General features: G+C 30.3%; 2 protein-coding genes across 2 annotated transcripts; both read left to right on the forward strand.

Annotated features, from left to right (window-relative positions):
* Nucleotides 1-8,695: 8,695 nt before the first annotated feature.
* Nucleotides 8,696-13,200, forward strand: LOC114754980 (copal-8-ol diphosphate hydratase, chloroplastic). Its single transcript, XM_028943844.1, has 13 exons — nucleotides 8,696-8,729; nucleotides 8,821-9,008; nucleotides 9,125-9,434; nucleotides 9,657-9,840; nucleotides 10,267-10,484; nucleotides 10,599-10,719; nucleotides 10,911-11,023; nucleotides 11,148-11,374; nucleotides 11,459-11,574; nucleotides 11,718-11,816; nucleotides 11,900-12,133; nucleotides 12,254-12,365; nucleotides 12,465-13,200. Exons 3-13 carry the CDS (start codon nucleotides 9,134-9,136, stop codon nucleotides 12,870-12,872), a joined length of 2,133 nt encoding a protein of 710 aa, XP_028799677.1. The 5' UTR covers nucleotides 8,696-8,729; nucleotides 8,821-9,008; nucleotides 9,125-9,133; the 3' UTR covers nucleotides 12,873-13,200.
* A 5,026-nt stretch (nucleotides 13,201-18,226) lies between these two features.
* LOC114754981 (cytochrome P450 71D10-like) lies at nucleotides 18,227-20,053 on the forward strand. The gene is made up of 2 exons (XM_028943845.1): nucleotides 18,227-19,154; nucleotides 19,257-20,053. The coding sequence occupies exons 1-2, from the start codon at nucleotides 18,270-18,272 to the stop codon at nucleotides 19,866-19,868; spliced, it is 1,497 nt and encodes a 498-aa protein (XP_028799678.1). The 5' UTR covers nucleotides 18,227-18,269; the 3' UTR covers nucleotides 19,869-20,053.
* Nucleotides 20,054-24,254: the final 4,201 nt, after the last annotated feature.

Here is a 24,254-nt window from a genome sequence, read left to right on the forward strand (position 1 = left end):
TGGCGCACGAGAAGGCAAAAAGACAAAAAGTTGATGAGACGATAATCTCTCTCTACTTTTTTCTCCCCCCCTTGCCTCATTCCTGTTATTAAATTACCAAATAAATGGTTGAGATTTAATAATTTATAAAACTATCTTTTTTATTTTCAGGTAGTCTTCGGATTAAACTTTACAAATTGAATTTATTTATTTTTTACAATATTATAATCATAATTTTATAAATTATTAAATTTTAACTACTCATTTAGACTATATTTGGATTTCCGTTTGCAGTGGCAAATATGCCTGAAAAAATATAAAACACACCTTGGTAGCTTATTTGAAGAAGTCTAGTTGTTGGGCACAACGTTTTTGTAAATGGACTTTTTGTTTCATCTTACGTTGCAAATGACGCAAATGATGCTATATTTTGCTACGTCAGATGTAAAAGTTTATTGCTTATATGATAACCTTATTGATGAGTGATTTGTAAGTATCTTTATTAATACTTTTTGAGCTTAAAAACATATCCTGACTCTGGTGAGTTTTCACCTAAATTTTTTGGTGTAAAAAAAAAAAAAGACATAAAAGTCCATTGCCAACATGGAAAGAGAAGCATAACAGTGATGAAAAGACAAAAGTCTACCTTATATTGTTGTGGAAAAAAATAAAATCATTAAAAAACCCAATAACTTAATTGTTTGCAAAAGTATCTAGGCAAAAAATAATTAATAAAATTTAATAATAAGAGTACACTATAAGCCCAATCGACATGTATTGCTAATTTTCAATTGAGCTCTAAAAGTCTGTATAATTAAAATAAAATAATATTCAATAGCTATACGTACAAAAATTACATTAATATATCTAATTAAGTATTTTTTTATTATTTATAATTTTTCTTATAATACATTAACTCTTTATTTTTATACTTTTAATCTTAATATTTTTCTTAAATTTATTAGATTATATACATTTTATATATAAAATAAGACTCGCACTCCTTTTAGTTGCTTTACATCTAAACTTATTTTTCAATTACTCATTCAAACAAGTTTCAATTTATCAAGCTAATTTTTTTTATAAACACTAATCTAAACATAAATCATACTACGTTCAGTCCTTAATATAAGAGTTAGTTGACTAATTTGAGTAGATTAAAAAATAGTTAAGTTAGTTATTTGTATAAAAAATAGATAAATATGAGAGACAAAATGGATTAAAATCTTATATATATGACCAAAATAAAAGTTAAACGAGTTTTATATTAAAGAATGATGGTAGTATTATACTAGCTGAATTTTATCCTAACTCATGTCTGGTGTTAATCCAAATGTACCCTTAACAGTTCAATGATAGGAATAAAATGAGGGGAAAGAAAAGAAAAAAGAAAAATACCATAAAAATGCTTTTAAATTTTAAAATTTTAAATCAACCTTATTTACTATACATTAATAGCAATTGATAATATTTGAAAAGCAAATGACAACATATTTTTAGAACTATTCCTGATTTAGGATTTTAAAATTTTAAAAGTATTTTTTGGGAATTTTTCCAAAGGAACAAGGGATGAGAAGATAATCCAAAAGCTAAATCTCTCCTGCGTGACACACGAAAAAGGTAAAACATCGCAAAACACACTTAGGAAGCACTCAGCACTTAAACAGCAAAACAAGTGGGTGGTGTCATCATTATATCAATGGAATATATCCCTCCTTGGTCAACACTTCTCTTGATACCTTTAATTCTAAAAATTAAAAAAAAAAAGAAGAAGAAGAAAAGAAAACATGAATGCCGGAATATTCATTAAATTTTAAGATTGATATGATATAATTTCCCCCAATTCATTGTGCTTTAAAAAAAATCATTTCCTATTGTTGGCCGTTTCATTTAACATTGGATGAATCTGAAGCAACGCAAATGTGTCTTTTTTTTGGTTTTGTTTTATTAATATATATAATGAGTATAAATTAGTGACGAGGGTTAAGTTTGACGGAAAAGACTAATCTCTTTCACAACAAATGCCTGTTGAGAGAGGTATACATATTTAATACTTCATAGGCAATAGTTTCATGAATGAGATTACCTATAATCGGAGAATTTTGTGATTATTATAACAAACTAAAGAAATTTTTATAAATTATTTTTATTATGTTCAAAATTTATAAAATTATAAAATATTTTCAGTCATTGAACTTACTTTAAGATAGAGAGAATGAAACATTAAAAATACAATATCTTATAGGATAGTGTGTGTGTGTGTGTGTGTTCTTCAAAAAAGGAATAATTTACAGAAGTTGTATTTAAGAGCGATATATCTCAACAAAACGCACCAAATGAGGATGATAATTTGCAAAATGGGGCTTTCAATTATTAAATGTATGCATAATTATAATTCAACGCCGCGTTATAATTAAGATTTTTTTAAAAGAAAAATATGAAGTTCATGTAGTTTGGGTCTTAAGATTTTTTTTTTAATATTGACACCAAGCAAAATGCTGTTACTTCCTATAAATAAAATAAAATAAAATAAACTCTAAAAAAAATTTCTTATAAAAAGAATCAAGACAAGTATGAATTATTTATTTTGTAATAATTAATTATCTTTTGTCTGGTTGTTTATTAAATATAAAAATTTATTGATATTGAACAAAAAGGTAGTGGAGCACTAACCACCAACGACCAGTGAATAGGAGGATATCCCAGTCCCACTAGCAATCTATTCCTCGGATCAACCGCTGAATGGTCGCATTAACACTATGTTTGGTATGGGGTTTTCGGAGGGGAGGGGAGGGAAGTTGCTCCCCTCCCCTTGTTTGGCTGGTATAATTTTTTAGAAGGGGAGGGGAGCTCCTCCCCTCTCCTTGTTTGGTTAAGATGTTTTTTAAAGAGGGGAGGGGTTCTTCTCCCCTCCTCTTCCCTTCTAGCCTCCCCTCCAAAAGTGAGGTTTTTTGAAGGGAAGGTGAGAGATAATATTTTAATTCCTTATATGCCCTTTCGATTTGTTAACCTCTAATCAGTCATAAACATTTTTACATAAGAGAGTTCTTTTGAGTATCTAATAAGAGGTTATTAAGATAATTATCTCCAAAATTAGCGAGCATTTGTAAACTTTTTTTCTCCTCTTCTAATTCTAAGAGGCCGTTAGTATTTTCTTTCACCTTCAAGGTCTTTTCTCTGATTTAAATATATCACTTGTGACTTTTTGTCTTGATATTCTATAAGTGTGTGACTGTATCTTGCAAATCAAAATTAGTGAATTGTATTATATATATATATATAGTTATATATTAACAAAATAAAAAGTGAGAAAATTCATTTAAATTTTATGAGGCTAAAATAGTCAATTTTTTATTAGAACAAAATAAGGTATTATTAAAATTGCTCCCTCCCCTCCCCTCCAATCAATCCAAACAGGAGATCATTAAAATCCCTCCCCTCCCTCCCCCTCCCCTTTATAGCTACCCTCCCCTTTCCTCCCCTCCCCTTCCCTTGATTAAAATCCCTCTCCTCCCCTTCCCTCCGTCGAGCCAAACATAGCGTAAAGGTCGGCAAAAACGTTTCATTATTACGATTAATGACTTGACCTATAATGCCTCCCTAACACAACAATTCTTAAAATTCTTATACATAAGCCTTTACATTCAATTAGGCCTCTCTGTTCAATACAAATATTGTTTGGTATTTTGTACTCCTCCAATCCTTAATATAAGATACATTTAACTAACTTGATTAGATTAAGGAAGTTAGGTAAGTTAGTTAATTATAAGAAATATGATACATTTTTCCTAAAACACCACAATCATCTTTCTTAATACCTCATATTCCTCTTTTACTTGATTATGGTTGAGAGAGTATCTATAGGGGTAATTTAGAGAAAATTAATAAATATGATGAATAAGTCTTATATTTAGGACCAAAACAAACTCAAGAATTGGGTCCTATATAGATTGGAGGAGTATTATTTCTATAGATTAATACCATTTCCGATCATAAATATAAGAACTAGATAAAAAGTTCATTTCATATTAAATATGAGATCTTAATTTTCTTTGTTTCTTAAATTTATAATTTATTCTTCAAATATTAATATTAATTGTACATAGTAAGGGAGTTCCCACCATGAAATACTAATGATGCATATGACTAGAAATGGTATTTTAGAAAAACTAATATATATTTATTATAAATAATTAACTTAGCTAATATTCTTAATATATAGTATAAATTAGTTATTCAGATTTTATATGGCAAAAAGTTTATTTAATTTTTTTATTAAGAATTGTAGGTAGTACTTCCTCGGGTCCTATTTATAAACTTCAAACTAGGGGCGGGGTGTGATATATTTTATAACTTTCAATTTGATGTCTTTTCAATTTTATCCTTAATTATTTATTTTCTCTCTTTTGTCATAATCTCTCTTATTACATTTTCCCACACACTCTCTTTCCTCTTTTTTCTCATTTATTACAAAGGCATATATGAAAACAAAAATATATTTCTAACTCTTAACTAATTTTAACTAATTATTTGTTATTTATAAATTAATTTTTTGAAGCTTATAATAAGGATAAGAAGAAGTGTTATTTTATTTTTTTTTATAAAAGGAAATATTGTTTGACACTTCACTTTATTCCTCGCATTCTGGTAAAAAAAAAAAAAAAACTTTATTCTTCGCATTGACTTTACTATTCAACGGGAATGAGTCGCGTTCGCAGTAACGGTCGGAAGAAACGTACTGCGATTAATGACTATTGATGATTTTTTTTTTTTTGCCAGAATTAAGGACTATTGACTGATGCCAAAAAACCAAGGAAAGGACTTATGATATAAATTATTTAGATTAAATTGACATTGTTGACTACTTTTAATTATTATATTAGTTGTTTATTGAATATATTGGTTTCATGAGGATCTTGACAGATACAATGAAGTGCTCGTAGTTAATTTGGTGAAGTTTGCAGTCTTTCGGTCAGCTTGACGTTTAGCAAGCGAGGCAGCCACCTTCTTTGAAAGTAATCTAACTAACTCTTTCTTTGTTTATGTTTTCTATTTTATTCTTATTGAATACAATAAAAAAAATGCGTAAAAGAAAATGTACAGCGTTTTTCTTAACACCATTTCTTTAATAGGAAAAAATACAAAAAAATTTATCAATTTAGTACATTTTTTTGTGACACTAATTTAATGTATTTCTTGATATACGAGAATGGGTACATGTGACTTATATGGAGGAACAAAGTGTTATCTCACATTTCTCAAAATTTATATGTAGAGGTACGGTGTGTGAAATAAAAAATTAACTACTTATCAATTCTAGTTATTTATACGTGCAGTGACATAGAAAAGTTTGACATGTAAATGCAGAATTTTAACTTGTAAATGGGATTAAGAAAGTAATTAATTTTCTTACTTGATTACTTAATTATAATCGGCCTTTTTTTATATTTAATAATTTTTGGTTGGAAAAGGAATATTGAATTAGCATAGAATAAGTACTTAGTCAAACCATATAGGATTTGGAAGATTACACATTCTGTTAGTGGAGTGTGATTTCCCTGTGCCATAAACAAGAAGCTTAAGGAATATTTAATATAATTTAACATGTTTGGTATGAATGAATAATTAAAGGATATAGAGAGATGACAAAAAAAAAAAAAGGAAATGAGAGCAAAAATGAGAAAAATACTTAATTGACCTAATTAAAAATCTTTATTACTCTAGACTTGTAAGCTTGATATACTTTGTAATTTAGATTCAAAGTCAAACATTTGAAGGATTTTTAGCTCCGCAAGCACAGATTCTTGTTTGGGATATTGACTATAACTAGATGGTTCAAATATAATGTTGATTTCCAAGTTTCAAATTAGGTATTTATGAATAAATCACTTATATTATCATATAATAGTTTAACACATCATTTGACATTTCGATTATAATTTCAAAGATAAAATCATTAAATTTAGCACCGCCAATTTTTCATAGAAAAAATTTAGGTCAAATAAAAGTATCATAAGTATTCATTTTGTAAACCTAACAATATTTTCCAAGTGCATGTAATCATTCATCATCTTATCACGCGGACTTACCCAACCAATGTCTTTTTAATTTTTCTTAAGTGGCATGGAATTCTCGAGGCTATGGAGGCTTATCCTTTGACATTATTTAATAAAATCCCATATTTTAATAATATATATAAATACTCCACCTATTTTTAAAATAAGAATCTAAATATCTTATTTAATCATAACATATATGACATAATTTTCCTAAAATAATTTTCTGTAATATTAGATTATATATCCATTTATAAGTTAAATAAATTAGTTTTGAAAAATAATAAATATGAGAGATAAAATGAATTGAGATATCATATTTTGGATGCAACACTATCTACCTATATCTATATTTAAGATTAGAGAAGTATTATGTTTATATTTGAAAATTTTTTAAAAGTACATCAAAATTACTTGCTTAACAAATAATTAATGATTAGTACGGAAAATGGACGAAGTTAAAAAAATTTAGAATATTAACTATAGTGCTATTTTTCTTAGACAGTATGCTTTATGTAAAAATGAATTTAATTTAAATTTGAAATCAATGTAGGATAAATACAATATATAAATTATCCCCATCTTTTAATCTTTTAACAACTTTTATCGGGAAATAAATATCAGCGCAGGATGAGAATTCCCTGCAACTTGAGAATTTAAAATGTCATATTATGTAATGGAGTGTGATTCTGATGAGCCGTCAACGAAAGGAATTAGTTGGCCAAAAAAACAAAAGAGGAGTTAAGTCCTAAGTAACTCCTGGCCCATTTGTAAGTTTTATTAATTATATCATTTTCATGCATTACATGAAATTTTAAAATACATTATATTATTTACTATTTGTTAATAATGTAATTCACTAAAAATTATATAAGTTATCTCATACTTTAATGTTAATATATTGATCATAATACAGATTTAACTTCGGTGAGTAATTCAGCCCATCTTTGTTTTTTTTTTAATTTTTTTTTGCCAACGGAAAATTCATCCCATCGTAAAGCATAATAGAACTTGATCACCAAAATAATTGTTTAATATCTTTTTATTTATTTATTTTTGACATTAGAATAATGTAAATAATCTTGGGTTATGTGGGGTCTTGACTGGTAATTAATCTAATATTACTTATTACATTCGTACGTATGTACATATACACACACACATATCTTTAATTCTTATTTTAAATATATTTATAGGAAAGCCAATGTAAGAAAATAAAATTTTTCTCTTGCTAAAAATTATACAGCATAAAAGAATATGATGAATTTAATTTTTTTTCATCCTTCTTAAATATATTATATACAATTCCTTTTGTAATAAACAAAAATGAATTACAAATTAATATTAATTCTACTCGATTCTGAGATTAGTACTATGCCTATCGATATTGACCATTTACATATATTTTAATATCGTTTTTAATTTTTCGTTTACTAACGATGATGGCGGGCGTTGCAGGCCGGGAAAAAAATAAAAAGAATGATGGGGGACGACCGAATTAAGAAATTTCCAAAAGACAGGCGGAGTGTTCATTCTTTTACTTTTGAATTTTCAACCATATACATGAAAGAGATCGTGATAATACGATATTTCCAAAAAAGGAAAGGAAAGAAAAATCCACCAACTTGTTAACGCATGACACTTATTTTAATATTTATAAATTATCAATATTTGGAAGTTATATTACCACTAATCTATAACAAAGTTGAGTTTGTACGTAAAATCATATTTCTTTTCACATAGCTTTAATCTAATATCCTATTTTTATACTCATTTCCTAATAGGATTAATTTAAAAAAAATTGATAAACATATAAAATAAGTCTTATATAAAGGACCAACATCAACTCTTCAATTAAGTCCTGTATGAAATCCGACTCGTTCTGACATCACCGGGCATGACAAGATTTTATAGATGAAGTAGTAGATAGATTCGTCATTTTGACGAGTAATAATGTAATATGAGCCATAAACAGTTTAACTCATCCTACAATAGACTTCATACAATACTAGCCATTCACACAAGTGGGGGGAAAAAAATCCTACAGTGAATTCCATTTCATTAAAGTACTATTGGAGAAAGCATACATTTCAAACCTCAAATACCTACTTTATTATAATTCAGTGATATGAAAACTTCCGTGTAAGTGGGAGACCGCAAGTGCAATACCATTTATAATTTTAGGTTGTAAGTCTCTGCATGTCTTTCTAAGTAGGGGGAAAAAACTCAATCGCATGGTTTTTTTATTGTTTTAAATAAAGAGCAGGGATTGACTTCAAAGTCATCTTTCACGGTACAGTCATGTGACGGCGGCTTAACGGAAAATTCTGGTGGTGCCATGTTCACCGTTTGCTTGGAAATATCTATCTATTCTTTTTCATCCCCTCATGCATAAGAGATTTCCATCAAGCGGAAGAGGGAAAAAAAATAATTTATTCCTAAAATTAGATAACTTCGACTTGTGAAAAAAAACACACACATGCACACTATATAAATGTTGCATCGGCCATGGCCATATACATTGGAAGAGGATTACTTCAACAGGAAGAAGCAAAGCATCAATGGCTTCTCAATCCATCTTGCATCACTATTATTCTCCGTCCTTTCCTTCTTCTTCAACCCGCCATGACTTGTCTTCTTCCTCTTCCATTAGTTCCCTCCCCATCCATCTTCCCTCTAACTGCACCTTTCCTGGTAATCTAATTACCATCGTCATCTCTTGATCGTCTTTACGAGGATATTAATTTACTGTTCTCTAATATTGCTTAATTATATGCTGTTCCAGAGGCTTCGGGGTTGAAGGCTAAAGTCATAGTTTCACAGAAGAATAATTCTGACTTGAGAGCAAAAGGCACCAGAAGCATATCAGAGCCAAAAACTTCATCAGCACTCGTGGAAGGTCTGACAATCCCGAAATGGAATTGGAAGAGTGGGATCGATCAGGTGAAGCGAGAAGATGAACAAGCTTTGGAGGTACGTATAGTTTTATCAAACACTTTGTTGACGTACGTACGATGTTGTTAATATTAATGCAGCGAGTTTGATGAGTTATATGTGAATGTCACGTATTGTTTTGATATGAAAATTAGGGTTCTGTGATGAACGATGAGATCAGAAAGAGAGTGGAAGGCATTAGAAAGAACTTGGAATCAAAAGAAGGAGAGAAGAGTATATCACCATCGGCTTATCACACAGCACTGTTCGCGCTGGTTGAAGACGTGAATGGAAGTGGGGCCCCTCAGTTCCCAGAATCTCTTCAGTGGATAATAGAGAACCAGCTGCCAGATGGATCCTGGGGAGATGTTCATAAGTTTGTGGCTTATGATCGGCTTCTTTGTACCTTAGCTTCTGTTATTGTCTTAACACACTACAACCTTCATCCTGAAAAGGTGGAGAAAGGTATATGACTCTTGATTATGTCAGGAAATCTCCGATCTTAATATAAGAACCATTTAACTAATTTACGTAGTAAAATAGATTAATTAGGTATAATAAATATGATCTAATCTCTCTTACATACTTCTTCATGATGTGAGGTGAGTGGTTATAATATTTATTAAATAATAATGGAAGCGAAGAAATTATAGTGAAAGTGATGTCTATACTTATTTTTAAACACAGGGCTAAGATTTTTCAAAGAGAACGTGAACACTCTGGAAACGGAAAACAGAGAGCATATGACATGTGGGTTTGAAGTCATTCTGCCAACACTTCTGCAACGGGCAAAAGGTTTGAATATGGATCTGCCTGATGACTTCCCTGGCCTCCCGGAAATACTTGCAAGGAGAGATGCCAAGCTCAAAAAGTATGTATACTACTATATCATTATTTAATATAAGAGCTAATTTAACATTTAATTTGGTCCTAAGTATAAAACCCCAATTTATTTTATCTCTTATATTTATTTATTTTTTTTAAGGTAGCTCTTCTAATAGTTGCACATATTAAATGTTTTATCAAATGATAGCTGTAGCTATACACTTGATTACTAAGAATATTTTAGAAAAAATAACACATATTCATTACAAACAACTAATTTAATTAATTTTTTTAATATACTCAAATTGATCAATTAGCTTTTATATTAAAAAACAGAGATAGTACTGATTATGGATATAATAGAAAGATTCAAAGATTCAAACTTTATGAAGAACTATTCTCTAAATTGCCCCCATGATACCCAAATACATGTGTCTTGTGTTGACTGGTTTATTTTATGATGGGACAAAAGGATACCGATGAAGGTGTTGCAAAGTGTTCCAACGACGTTGCTGTTCAGCTTGGAAGCGATACCAGGCCTTCAATGGGATAAGCTTCAGAATGTGAGAAGCAAAGATGGCTCTTACTTGTTCTGTCCTTCTTCCACTGCCTTTGCTTTCACCCAAAGCAAAGACCCTCACTGCCTCAATTACTTGAACACTGTCGCCCAAAACTTTAATGGCGGCGGAGGTATCTCAACGCATCTTACAATAAATGAATTCCCCTTTATGATTATGGAGATGGTATTAAATTTTGAAGGAGATGTGACATCATTAATTAGTATGTCTTTGTATGAAATTGCAGTCCCAGATTTCTATCCCGTAGAATTTTTTGAACAGTTATGGATTGTTGACCGATTGGAGCGCTTGGGGATCGCAAGATATTTCCAACCACAGATTAAACAGATTCTGGAGTATGTCCACAGGTATAACTTAACCATCTGTAAATATCTCTTCCTTTCAACAGCAAACCACCTTAGGATTTTGTCCTGCATATGATTGTTTAAACTTATTAAAAAGTTGCTCTGATTTGAGTTCAAACCTCAAATGAAACGAGTAAAATGGAAAAGAACAATATAGAATTCAGATCAATACACTAACAATAACTCTTATTCAGAAATTGGAATGAGAGAGGCATTGGGTGGACCAAAGATTCAGACTTGCCAGATCTTGATGATACATCTATGGGATTCAGACTGTTAAGATTAAACGGCTATAATGTTTCAGCCAGTAAGTTGAAAACCATGTGTTACTGATCTATGTCAATAAATATCTGCTAATTAATCAACCCATATATGACAAATTAAAGAAAAATACTAATGAATCAATGAAAATGGTATCATATTTTGAACAGATGTATTTAAAACGTTTGAGAAAGATGGAGAGTTCTGCTGCTTGCCTGGGCAAACAGATGAAGGAGCAACAGTGATGTTTAATTTTTACAGAGCCACTCAATTTCAATTCCCTGGAGAGACAATTCTTGATGAAGGCAGGAAATATGCAACCAATTTCTTATCCAAAAAACGAGCTGATAATCAGATTCTTGATAAATGGATCATAGCCAAAGATCTGCCTGGCGAGGTATTTATATAGGCCTTGAAGAATATTGTTGAATTAAATTTGCTTCATACAAGTATAAATCAAGCTCTTTAACCAATAACACAGGTGAGTTATGCATTGGATTTCCCCTGGTATGCAAGCTTGCCCCGAGTAGAGACTAGATTTTACTTAGAACAATATGGTGGTGGAGATGATGTCTGGATTTCCAAAACCCTTTACAGGTAACTTTGCTTTCAGATATTCCACCCTAAATCATTAATATTCTGTGTTAGTCCTAAATGGATTATTAGTACAAGGTATAATATAATCCAATTGGTTACTAATTCAAACCACAACAAAACATGTTTTTTCCCCCCCTTCTCAGGCTGCACAAAGTCAGCAATGATGATAATCTTGAACTTGGGAAGCTAGATTTTAACAAGTGCCAAGACTTGCATCGCAGAGAATGGAAAAGGATTCAAGAGTAAGAAATGCGTATAAGCTTAATTAATGTCTTTTGATTCCCTTAGTCTCACTTTGTTCATAAATATATAATTTCCATTATAGGTGGCATTCAGAATGTGGACTAGAAGAGTTAGGATTGAGCAGAGAAAGGCTTCTCGTGGGTTACTTTCTGGCAGCAGCAAACATATTTGAGCCTGAGAGATCTCAAGAACGACTTGCTTGGGTTAAAACTCTTGCTCTCACTGAGGCCATCTCATCTAAGTATCAGGACCAAGATGAAAGGAAAGCCTTTGTGTATGAATTCAATAACAGCAGCACTACCTCCTTATATCAGCGGTAATTAAACATATAACTCAGTCCTTCCATTTATCATTTGTCTTCTTTTCACCGTTTAAAGTTATTTTCTTACTTATATAGAATTTAAACAGCTGAGGTGTTGTTTTTCTTACATCGCAGATGGCTGAATAAAAACAGGAGCAGGGAGGGGCTACTGGGGACTTTAATAGAAACATTGCACTCCTTCTCTCTGAGCTCACTTTCTGCTAGTTTCGATATTCTTCATGATGCAGTAAGTCTATTATATTATTATTCATCAACTTTTGATGATAAAAATACAATATTGGGTAATTTCATTTGGGACTATTTTGATATTTTCGAATGCATGCAGTGGAAGAAGTGGCTATTGGGATGGCAAAGCGAAGGAGATAAGTGGGAAGGAGAAGCTGAGCTGTTGGTGAACATGATCAACATAAATGCAGGCTACCAACTTCCTCATCACTTGCAAATCAATCCTCAGTATCAGAGACTTGTTCAACTCTCTAATCAAATCTGCCACCAATTAAGTTCTCTCCCAACCACCAAGGAAAAGAATAGTAATGGAAGGTACAAGGGGAAGGCAGAAATAGGAGAGAAAATGCAAGAACTGGTGCAAGTAGTGCTGTCTTCTAATGGCATGGATCTCAATACGAAGAAGACATTCCTTGCTGTGACTAAAAGCTTTTATTATGCAGTTCATACTGATCCAGACACTGTCATGTCTCATATACAAAAAGTTCTCTTTGAGAGGGTTATGTAATATTACTTTCTCAAGAGAAACGTACAATATTAAGGAAAAATCATAAAAAAAACTGCCCAAATAGAAAAATTGCAAATAGAGACTTATGACAGCATTAATATGGGTTTTGACAACAATTTTTGTGAATGGGTCTCTATATGCAATTTTTCAATTTTCAGGGTCTTTTTTTTAATTTGCCCCAATATCAATCCCTCTATATGTGTGTGTATGTATGACTTGTAATTTTAGGAACGTCTTCTAGAAAATAAATCAGCAGAAGTTTGAATAGAATAGTTCCTCCGGAGTTATGTATCATATTAGAAGAGTTTGAATGTACAGACAAAGGTGAGAATATGGGTCGTCCTGACCTTACAAGGCTGGCCGTGTAGGGCTGACGAGCTTGAAAAGACTAGTCTTGTAGGGCTAAAATTTCAAAATTTTCCCAATTTGTTAGACCCGACCTTTAAGTTGACGGGCTCAGGGCTAGCTCGCAAACTTTTGGTCTGTTTAAGAAAAAATACTATTTTTCATATTTATCACATTTTTTATAAAAAAAAATAAAATAAACCAATAAAATTATTAATAAAAGATATAAATATGAATAAAATTAAATCACAAATACAAAATATCATTATATATAAATATCCATCAACATTCAAGAACATCTAAAACATTCATTAACAAGATAACAACATCTAAAAGTTTCATCTATAATGTAAATGTGCAATAAACAAATACTATCATTAATCTTTTGAAGCTTCATCATCACTGTAATCAAATACTCTTTTTCATAAGCATACTTTTCTTTCGTAACAAAAATATCAAGTTTTTTTTTTATAGAAATTTCACTTTTAAATTTTACAGTCTAGCTATTATTTTCCTTTAATTTGAAAAATATTATTGTTGAAACTCATAAACTTCTAATTCAAATTATAGAATCACAAGTTATATAAGTATAAAAATACTCTCTTATCAAATATATATAGTTTAAAAATATCAACACATATAATATAAATCAAATCATTATTAAAGTCCAAATTAACCCATTTTTTAAAAACTTAATTGGATAAATGATTGTCTAAAACTAAATAAATCAAACCATTATGTGAAATTTAATTTTAAAATGATAATAATAACTAAATATTTAATTTTATTGTATATATACATGCAAATTTGAAGATGAGTTGTCTCTATACTAAGAATTCTATCTGTATTAAATAAATAATACTAATTCTGGTTTTAAATATAAGATTTAATAAATAGATGTTATATTTAGGATCAGAGGTAATATCTTAAATATTTTTATTTTTTTAATATTTAAAATTACTAAATATGTGAAAATATAAATAAAATAAAAAGTATTGTTGCAAGGACACCAAAACAAAATGTGTGGAAAAGTATTATAAGAATAAAAAAGTTACATTGAAATCAGGAAGGGTCGCATTGTTTTAATAAGAAAAATGTGAAAAGAAATTATAAATTTAATGCATTTTTTGGTTTACGGATTTGAGATACAAGTAACTTATAAATAGAGATAGAATGATATAATTTTTTAAAGTGTAGGAGAATATACTAATTTATTTATCACTTTCTGAAAATATTGCATTAGTCCACTTTGTTTTTTCTGAGCAACACGCCAATACCATAAAAACAATAAAAATTGTTATCTTAAAAAAATTGTCATTATTCCCTTTTGTTTTGCCAGCAAAAAGTTGTCATTATTCTAAACTTAAGAAACAAAACAAGTAAACAACAATTTTATGCTGCCTTCTCTTAACTGATTTTTTCTACTATCTTAATCGAATGGAGTGCAACTTTTTAAATAGTTTTATCATTTTTGTGTAAAATTCTTATTATCCTAATTTTTGTCTATAATTAATAATGTGAAGTCAGAAAGTAGAGAGAGAATAAGAGAAGAAGATTAAAAGGGAGGAGAGAGTAGAGAGTGAGTGCATAAAAAAAGAAATGGAACAGAGGGAGTTTTTATACGGTGTGATGTCAAGATATTAAATGCCATGTGCCTTTGCGTTTTTCAGCCGCAGATTAAATGAAAGGCTAGGATTAGGAAAATGGAGGGAAATGGATGAAAAAAGAAATGGAGAGACCCTGTGCCGTGTTCATACATTATAAATAACGTAATGCATATGTATATGATATATTGATAATGACGAGGATACTCATTCGTCCTTTTTCTTTCTAATGAATGGATTCTCACGTGAGTATGACAAAATGACAAAATAAATAGGACTAATAAGATTTTTAGACATAGCACGGATATGTAAGGGATAAGACCCACGTAAGTGAGATATTGAAAAAACATAAAAATTATAACATTCACAAGTCATTTAATAATATAACTTATTATTTTAAATCCTATATAAGAACAACCTTTTTTTGAAAAAAGATAACAATCTTTACAATAAAAAATAAAAAAATACATTATGACTTATAAATATAATAAGAAGTCTTCTCTTATTCTTATAAATAATACTCTTTTAATTTTAAATATAAAATCTATTTTATAATATAAAATAGATTTTATATTTAAAATTTAAGACTGAACGAGTAAGAATAGTAGTAGTAGTGAGGTCACATTTTAATAGTAGTAGGAGCAGACATGGACTAGTAGTAAGTGATTATTCCGCCGGACATGGCACAATTGAATGTCAAACATCAAAGGCTATACGACTTTTAATAGTCAACAAATTTATTATCTTCCCAGTTACTTGCGAGTTATGACAATGACAGTTTATCAAAACCATATTTCTCTTTTCCATGTTTGATATAGTTTTTCATAAATTAGAGATCAAGCAATATTTACTTCTCTTTTATTTCATTTAAATTACGTATTTCATCAATAATCTAATAACTAAGTTCAAAATAAAAATAATAAATAAGGAGGATTGCAAAGAGAATCCAAATTTCATCAGAAGGCATGTATGGGAGAAAAATTTACTTGTTTGATTTTTCTTTGGGCTAAAAGATTCAAATTTGGTTGGTTGATCAATAATTGAAAATTATGCAATTTTTGACTGAGTGTTCGATTTAGTTGCAGAATATTCAGAATAGAGCCAAAAAGAAGTTAATGCGATTAGGAAATGTCCCTTCTTTTCTACACAAAGAAAAATAATTTCTATAGAAAATGCCAATAGTAATGAAATACGAACAGTTTGAACAAATGAGCACTTTGAAGTTTGAATTGAACAGACAACAAAAGTGAGAAATTAAAGTTGAAAGAAACAAAAGGCATTCAATCAAGGCAGTATGATGATTTTCCACTCCATGACGGGTGCTGCTGAAAAACACCAGATATACTAAAAATTACTAATATAAAATATTTTAAGATATCAAATATTATTAAAAAAATAATTTAAGATGTTGACTGACCTAATTAAAAATTAAACATACTGAAAAATATTTGAAGATAGTAGATGTAACTTGATCATTTTTTCCACACATTCTCTATCAATCTCTTTTTCCTTTTCTTTACTTGTACTCTCTCACTCCTTCTCTTCATACATAAGAATATACTTAAAAAAAACTAAACACTACCCTCATTTTTAATATAAAAAATAGTTGAGAGATAAATTTAATCTTAAATATAAGATTTCAATTCATACTTTTTTTATACTTATTATTAATAATAATAATATTATTATTATTTTAAAACTATCCCTTTGCATCAACCATAGTTTTAATGCAAATATATAATTTAAGAGGATATTTTAAGAAAACCAACACATATTTTTTATAAATAAATAATTTAATTAGTTTTTTAATCTAGTATATTTTTTTGACAAATATATTGCATATAATCAATTTTAATCAATTTTTTAATCTATAATTAATTATAATGCTTGCAAAGTTGCACTATCTATAAAATCGGTGGGGGTTGGTTTTGGACTTAAGAAAACATCTTAGTCAATTAATCATAGCACTGGCACGCCACCACTTTGCTGGGTTGCTACTAGCGTTCCCCCCCCCCCCCATGTCTTTTCTTAATTTGGTCCTCTCTAGTAATTAATGCTAGAGGGAATCTAATCTCTCTCCCCCCCCCCCCCCAAAATCTGTATATATGTGTAGTATAAAAAAAAATCAGAATATTTTTAGGTGATGAATTATACAATTTATTTATAAATGTGGGTGACATATGGATCTATAAAAAAATATATTTTTATTTATTATGAAATCAATGTTAGCTAATAATACGGTTTTATCTCTAAAAAAATCACAATATTTATAATATTCTGCTAAGAGAAGAATGAAGAATAGTTGAAATTGTAGAACATGCATACAAATGCTGTGAGCAGTTGCCGTTTTGGACCCAGCTCAAGTCACAATGCCAAGATTCAAAACCTTTCGCTGGAAAAATAATTATAATAATAATAATTTTTATGACTCTGTAGGGTCACAAATTCCAACTCCAGTGAGCCATGTCAACGTCAATGGTGGAAAATTGTGCTTAAAAATATTTTTAAGGAAGAAATATGGCCAAGACAGAATCTTCATATCTCCAAATTCTAGAATATAATTTTCAACTGAGCGATTTTTCTAAATCTAAGGTAAGATTCTGTTATGTGGAAAACCAATTCATCTAATTTTTTTTTTAAAAAAAGATAAATGAAAAAAAATGTAAGCTACCTTTTTTGTAATAACTTTTACAGAGATCAAAATGCTAGAAGTATGATGAGGAAAAAAATAATATGAAAGATAAGAGGGGATAGAATATTATATCTAAGATTAAACTAAAACTCTCACAAATAAATCAAGATCAAAGGGAGGAAATTATAGAAAAATTATTTATAGATCTTAAATAAGAAAATTAAATAAATATAAGTTCTAACAATAAAAACACATACTTACTAGCCAAATTTAACTATTTATTTCACAAATCAAATTTTGATATTTATAAATTGAGTTGTATTATTTACAAGTGAAATTCAATTTTTAAAGCTCGTGAAAAATTAAATTTCCTGGAGCCTCTTGTATGAAATTGTTTTACCTAGGATTTATATTACAATTCCAACATCATTATTTCGGTTGTGAAAATGTACAAATATTGGCGTAAAGTTAAGGTAAGACCAAACTATTTTAACAATAATTCTTTTATCTTTATATGATGGTAAAAACTCTTTATATTTTTCAAGAAAGGCGTGCTAGTGCCAATACCAATGGTAAGTATTGGTTTTTTTTTTTTTTGGAAAAAAAGTATTTTGGAAAAGAAATGTGAGAGAAGACTTTCGTGGTGCCAACCAAAAAGTGCGCTTGAAGAAGTTAACAAAAGTGCCGTTTAAGTGGTGCGATATAAAGGAGTAAAATGTAGCACCAATATTGAGTTTCTTATTTATTAATTATTTTCCTTGACTCGTTATAAAATCAGACTTCACTCATGTTCTTTCCTCCACCACACACCCCATCATGGAGATTCAGATCACATACTCTATCCTCTTCACCTTCCTTTGCTTCCTCTTCATGATTCACAGACTTTCTTCAAGTTCTAAGAAATCCCTCAAAACCCTTCCCCCAGGACCATGGAAGCTACCTCTCATAGGAAACCTTCATCAGATTGGATCACTACCCCATCGATCTCTCAGAGACCTTGCAAACAAGTATGGACCTTTAATGCACCTTCAGCTCGGACAGATGCCCCATGTCATAGTCTCTTCACCAGAAATAGCTAAAGAGGTTATGAAAACCCATGACGTAATCTTCTCCAATAGACCCAAAATTGTTGCCAGCGAAACCTTGGCTTATAACAGTACAGACATAGCCTTCTCTCCTTATGGAAACTATTGGAGGCAACTTCGAAAGATTTGTACTTTGGAGCTTTTGTCCGCAAAGAGGGTTCGGGAATTTAGAAGGATAAGGGAAGAGGAGGTTTCTGGGCTTGTGAAGCATATTTCTGAACATGAAGTTGGTTCTCTCATGAATCTTACCAAGAAAATCTACCCACTCACGAATTCCATAGTTGCTCGAGCAGCCTTTGGTCGGAAGACTAGAAATGTGGAAGAGATTCTGTCGACTATGGCGTATGTGGTGCAACTTGCCAGTGGCTTATCTATATCTGATCTCTTTCCTTCACTTGAATTCCTTCGTGTGATTGGTGGGACGAAAGCTAAAGCTGAAAAAGTGCGAAAAGACGTTGATGGGGCGCTTAACAATATCATCATTGATCACTTGGAAAAGAACGATGGACATATGGAAGAAGTAGACGAAGATCTTGTTGATGTTCTTCTCAAGATTCAGAAAGAGAATGACTTAGAAATCCCATTAACTCTCGACAATATCAAAGCCGTCGTCCTGGTTAGTCTTCGTTTAATTTAAAATATTCATTTCTCAGCTATCAAACTAATAATATGTTTCTATTCATCAGAGAAACTTAGTCATTTTATTAATTTTCTTTAGGACTTGTTTATTGGTGGAACCGATTCAGCAGCAACGACAGTAGTGTGGGCAATGTCTGAGATGATCAGAGCCCCAAAAGTAATGAAGAAGGCACAAGAAGAAGTAAGAAGCGTGTATCGAAACAAAGGATGTGTTGATGAGTCAGAACTTCATCAATTAGAATATGTAACTGCGGTTATTCGAGAAACTTTAAGGTTACATCCACCTGCTGCTTTGTTAGTTCCAAGAGAAAACAGTGAAATATGTGAAATTAATGGCTATGTGATACCTCTTAAGACTAAGGTGATCATCAACGCTTGGGCCATTGGAAGGCATCCTCAGTATTGGAATGAACCAGAGAAGTTTCAACCAGAAAGGTTCATTAATAGCTCAGTTGATTATAAAGGCACCAACTTTGAGTTTATTCCATTTGGTGCTGGAAGGAGGATATGCCCTGGAATCTCATTTGCTACACCAGTTCTAGAACTGATTCTTGCAAATCTGCTTTATCATTTTGACTGGAAGCTTCCTAATGGGGAAAAGAATGAAGAGTTGGATATGACTGAGACCTTTGGTGCTGCAGTGAGAAGAAAAAATGACCTGCTTTTAGTTCCCATTCCATATTGCACTTAGCTCTATGACTTCCTATAAGTGAACGAGAGAAATGATTTAATGAGCACTTGATCTATCTAATTACACTTATGTGTAATAAAGAGGTTATATATATGGTTTCTTTAATTTGCAGCTATTTTCTGAAATAAGGATGGACAAATATGGAAGGATCCATCTTAAAGGATAGTGTATCCAGTGCGTTTTACTGTTACGTACGTTTTGTTGGATAAAGTGTTAAGTTACTATATCTATTTCTACAAGGCTTTTATCTTACATCTTTTAATGATTTTTTTTTTCATTTAATATTAAACCGTTACACTATTTTCATACTTTGCTCACGTAATAAAGTTGCATTTGTTGAAATAATCAGAAAGTGGACACTATTTTATGAACAAAAAGAATGAACAAAATCATACAAAAGGAGGCAGACACAGATTCATTAGTATAGATGTTTCCGATATAAGAATGATCAGTAACTCTAAATATTGGTCAATCTTACTATTTCACGCACATTACAGCATTATTGAATATTTTTCCCAACCAAAAAAAAAAATCAAATTTACAATCATAATTTAAATTAAAGTCTATTTGGCTATGAATTATGCATATGACATCTGCACACTTTTATGTACTTCTGAAGGTGTGCTGTCTCTGAATAAGGGTATTCAATTAAATTTTTCCAACCAAAAATTCTCGTTTGAATATATCGGGAAAAAAATGAAAGAAAAAAGGTGGATGAAAAGTTTTATTGTTCACAAAGAAAAAAACAATTAACGTATCATATAAAAATAAAAAAAATTATATACTATTTATTTGTTGGTTAACCATATATTAATGTGAAAACTGAAAACATACACCCTCATTCACATTAAAAAGAAAATTATTTAGTATAGTTTGGATACTCATCAGTGCGCAATATTGACTGTACATGAAAGTGAAGGAAATTTCAAGGATTGTTTATGTTGACTTTGGGTCAACCAAGTCGGCGATGCAACAGTCGAAGAGATTTGGTCCGCAACAGTGACATGAATGGCCTTTCACATATTTTTAGATTTTAATTTTTTCTTCATGTATTTTTCTTAATAGGGATTTGAATATTATTTCTGTTCAAAAAATATTAAACATTAAATATGAATACTTTTCTTGATGAAAATTTAAACTTTAGTTCCGCACGACGTGGAGAGCAGCTCCTTCCTTATTAGTATCATGGAAGGTTTTTATTTTATGCAGGACATGCTAGCGGATAACATGCTCAGCCCATATTTCATGGGCCACATTATTCTTAAGCCCATATCTATTGGGCCATAAGTCTAAGCCCATTATACAATTCCACGTGATGATCTAAATAAATACTGTCTGGCAATAATTACAGTTGGGCGTTCTTTCTTGAGAAAATTACAACAAAGTCCCCCTTAAAAGAATTAAATACAAAAAAGTCTCTTAAAATTATTAAATTATTTTGAAGTTTCAAAAGATCTCATTGCAAGAGATTTTATTTGTTTAATTACAAAATTATCCTGATTTTTTTTTAAAAAAATATATATGGACAACTGAAAGAGCAGTCATTAATAACTTAAGGTGTAACGATAAACAATTATCGCGACAAGTATTAACAACATATTTTCTCAGCATACCACAAAAAATATAATACATAAGTTGTTAATATTTGCCACAATAGTTTTACTCGATTGTACTTGTAGTCATCAATGCATACTTTTTTTAACAAAAAAAGATAAGGACAATTTGATAATTAAACAAATAAAATTTATTGCAATAAAGTCTATTGAAATTTCATATTGATTTGATACTTTAAGGACCTCTTTGTATTTAATTTTTTTAAGTGGAACCTTATTGTAATTTTTTCTTCCTTTTCTTTTCTTGGCCTTTTTTTTTTTTTTGCCAACCCGTTGTGTGTTCTTTCCAATGAAGAAAGCCGGACCGGCCGATTCAACCGGAAAACTGGTAAACCGGTCTCAGTCTAGTCTAGTTTGAAGAATAAACCGGCTTCAAATCGAACTGAAAAGAACTCAACTAAACTAGAAAAAACCGATGGGTTGGATGGGTCACCGGTTTTCTTTTTTTTTTTTTTTTCCCCCTCCTTTCTTCTTTTTTACTCTTATCATCTCACCGAGAAAACATTAACACAGTTGAGAGAAGTGGTAGAAGAAGAAATCATAGAAAGAAATACTCATTTGGAAGTCTCTTGTGCACGCTTCGAACCCATGGTCATGGAAGAATGGAAGGTAAGGAGGAAGATGAGTAATAGAGGAGAAGGGATGCGTAGAGAGAAAAAGAGATCGTTGTTATCATTTTTGCTTGAGAAAGAAAGAGAAATGCAAAGGCTTGTTTGAGAAAGAGAGAGAAATAAAGAGGGAGGACCGAATTTCAAAATTTGAGTGAGAAAAAGAACTATGGATAAGTAATTTGCCATTCAATGAGGAGAGAGAAAAAAAGTGGCCTTGTGTGCAATGACATTCACGTGAGGGAGAGAGAGAAGGAAGAGATAAAAATATAAAATAATAAGAAAAAAATTGCATTGGGTCGTGTGAAGAAAAAAAGAAAGAAAAAAATTATATACATAAATATTTTGTAATCAAATTATATTATTTTAAGTATTATCGGTCTAATCCGGTTTAACTCTGATCTAACCCATTAACTCTTAGCTTATTATCTCAACTGATTTAGTACCCGGTTTGGTTTTTTGTTCCTTAGTTCTTTCTGCCCACTTGCTTTTGCAAAAATATCCTTAATTAATGATAATGGCACGTATGGTTGTTGGAAGTGAAAGAAATAGAATGAAATGGATTAATATGATAAAGATCATGGACGAAAATAAGATAATTTTACAAAATTCATACCTTTTTTTATAATTTTTTTTGGAATCCTTTTTCGATAATTATACATCCATAAGTAATTTGAATAATAAAATCCAAATATAATTAAAACTCTTAAAGTCACTTATTAAAAAGTTTCAAGTAGAAGTCATGATTATCCAATATCACTTTTAATTAGCATCCTCTAAAAGCAGTCATGTGGGGTTTCTTATTTTAATTCAATTGCAATTAAATCTCAAAACACCAAATTTAATTATTGTTAGGTCCTAGCACAATCTCCACTTACAAATCATAAAAGGAACTGACATATTATGCTTCACAAGGCTGTGAATAGGAAAATATTACAGGAGCAGTGTACCTGTCATGATGTTTTTCTTTTTGCCGCAAAATTCTGAAGTCATGCGTTTACTTCAAAGATTTCGTGATTATGTAAAGTAATTGCCCACCGTTAAAATTTAAATGAATTCTTGTCTAACATTGGAATTTTGTTTCTTTTCTTTTAGTTTATCTCTTGATCACTTTGACTCAAAGGAGATTTTTTTTTTCCCATACAAATCAAAGGGAGATGAATGATATGATTAATTGATTAGGTAAGAAACTGATAATCAACTTTGGAGTTTGATCTTCTTCTTTGGGATGGGACCAATTTGGACTCATATATTTTTATAAAATTCGTATACTAATAAATTAACTGAAAACTTGCTTATAAAAAAAAACTGAAAACTTAATATGTAGCCATTATGAAATATAAATAGTTATAGTATCATATTGACGCGCGAATATTTAGCTTGTCACCCCCTATATTACACCTAAAATATATTATTTTTCTACAATAAATAAAAAAATATTCAGAACTATTATCTTAAATTCAAATATAAATTCTTGATGTTATTTAAGGGGGATAAATATTTTTTACTTTAATTTATTATTATTGGCAAGGTATTCTTTAATCATGAAAAAGAAAAAGTAAATTCCGTGCTGCCACCGAAATCATTCTTTTGCGCAATTAAAAATGGATTAAAGTGCATCTAGTACCTTTAAATACTTTTTCGGGTGCTGAAGTGCATATAGCATCATGAAATATTTTTTAACCTTTGTTTAAGGATTCAAAAGTTTTCCATTTTTTAAACAAAGGTCTTGTTTGTAATTGTTATATTTTGATGGCAAAAAAAATTGTTATGCTTTAGAAATTCGTCCAAAAACTGTTACGTTTTAAAAAATTATTTAGTTTTTTTTCAATAAAAAACTCATTTAGTTACTATTGAACCATTAAGACGCTGAAATTTAAAATTAATTGATTTGATTGTGGTTGAGTCATTTAAAATTAAATCATGGCATGAATAATGTTAAATTCCTAAATGCCGCGGGTATAATTCCACAAGGCATGCGCTTACCTGAACACTTTCACGAGTCCACTAAACTAAACCCACCTAACTGATTCCACACCCCACTCACAATCCACAAACTTCTCAAATTCCAACACTGGAGTTTTTGCTTCTCTCACGGAGTGCGTCTCAATGACTTTTTGTGCCCAAATTCATCTCTCACAAATCACATCGCATTGTATGACTGA

This window comes from Neltuma alba, unplaced genomic scaffold, assembly GCF_004799145.2.
Source record: "Neltuma alba isolate B1F8T4 unplaced genomic scaffold, ASM479914v2 tig00010229_pilon, whole genome shotgun sequence".
NCBI lineage: Eukaryota > Viridiplantae > Streptophyta > Magnoliopsida > Fabales > Fabaceae > Neltuma > Neltuma alba.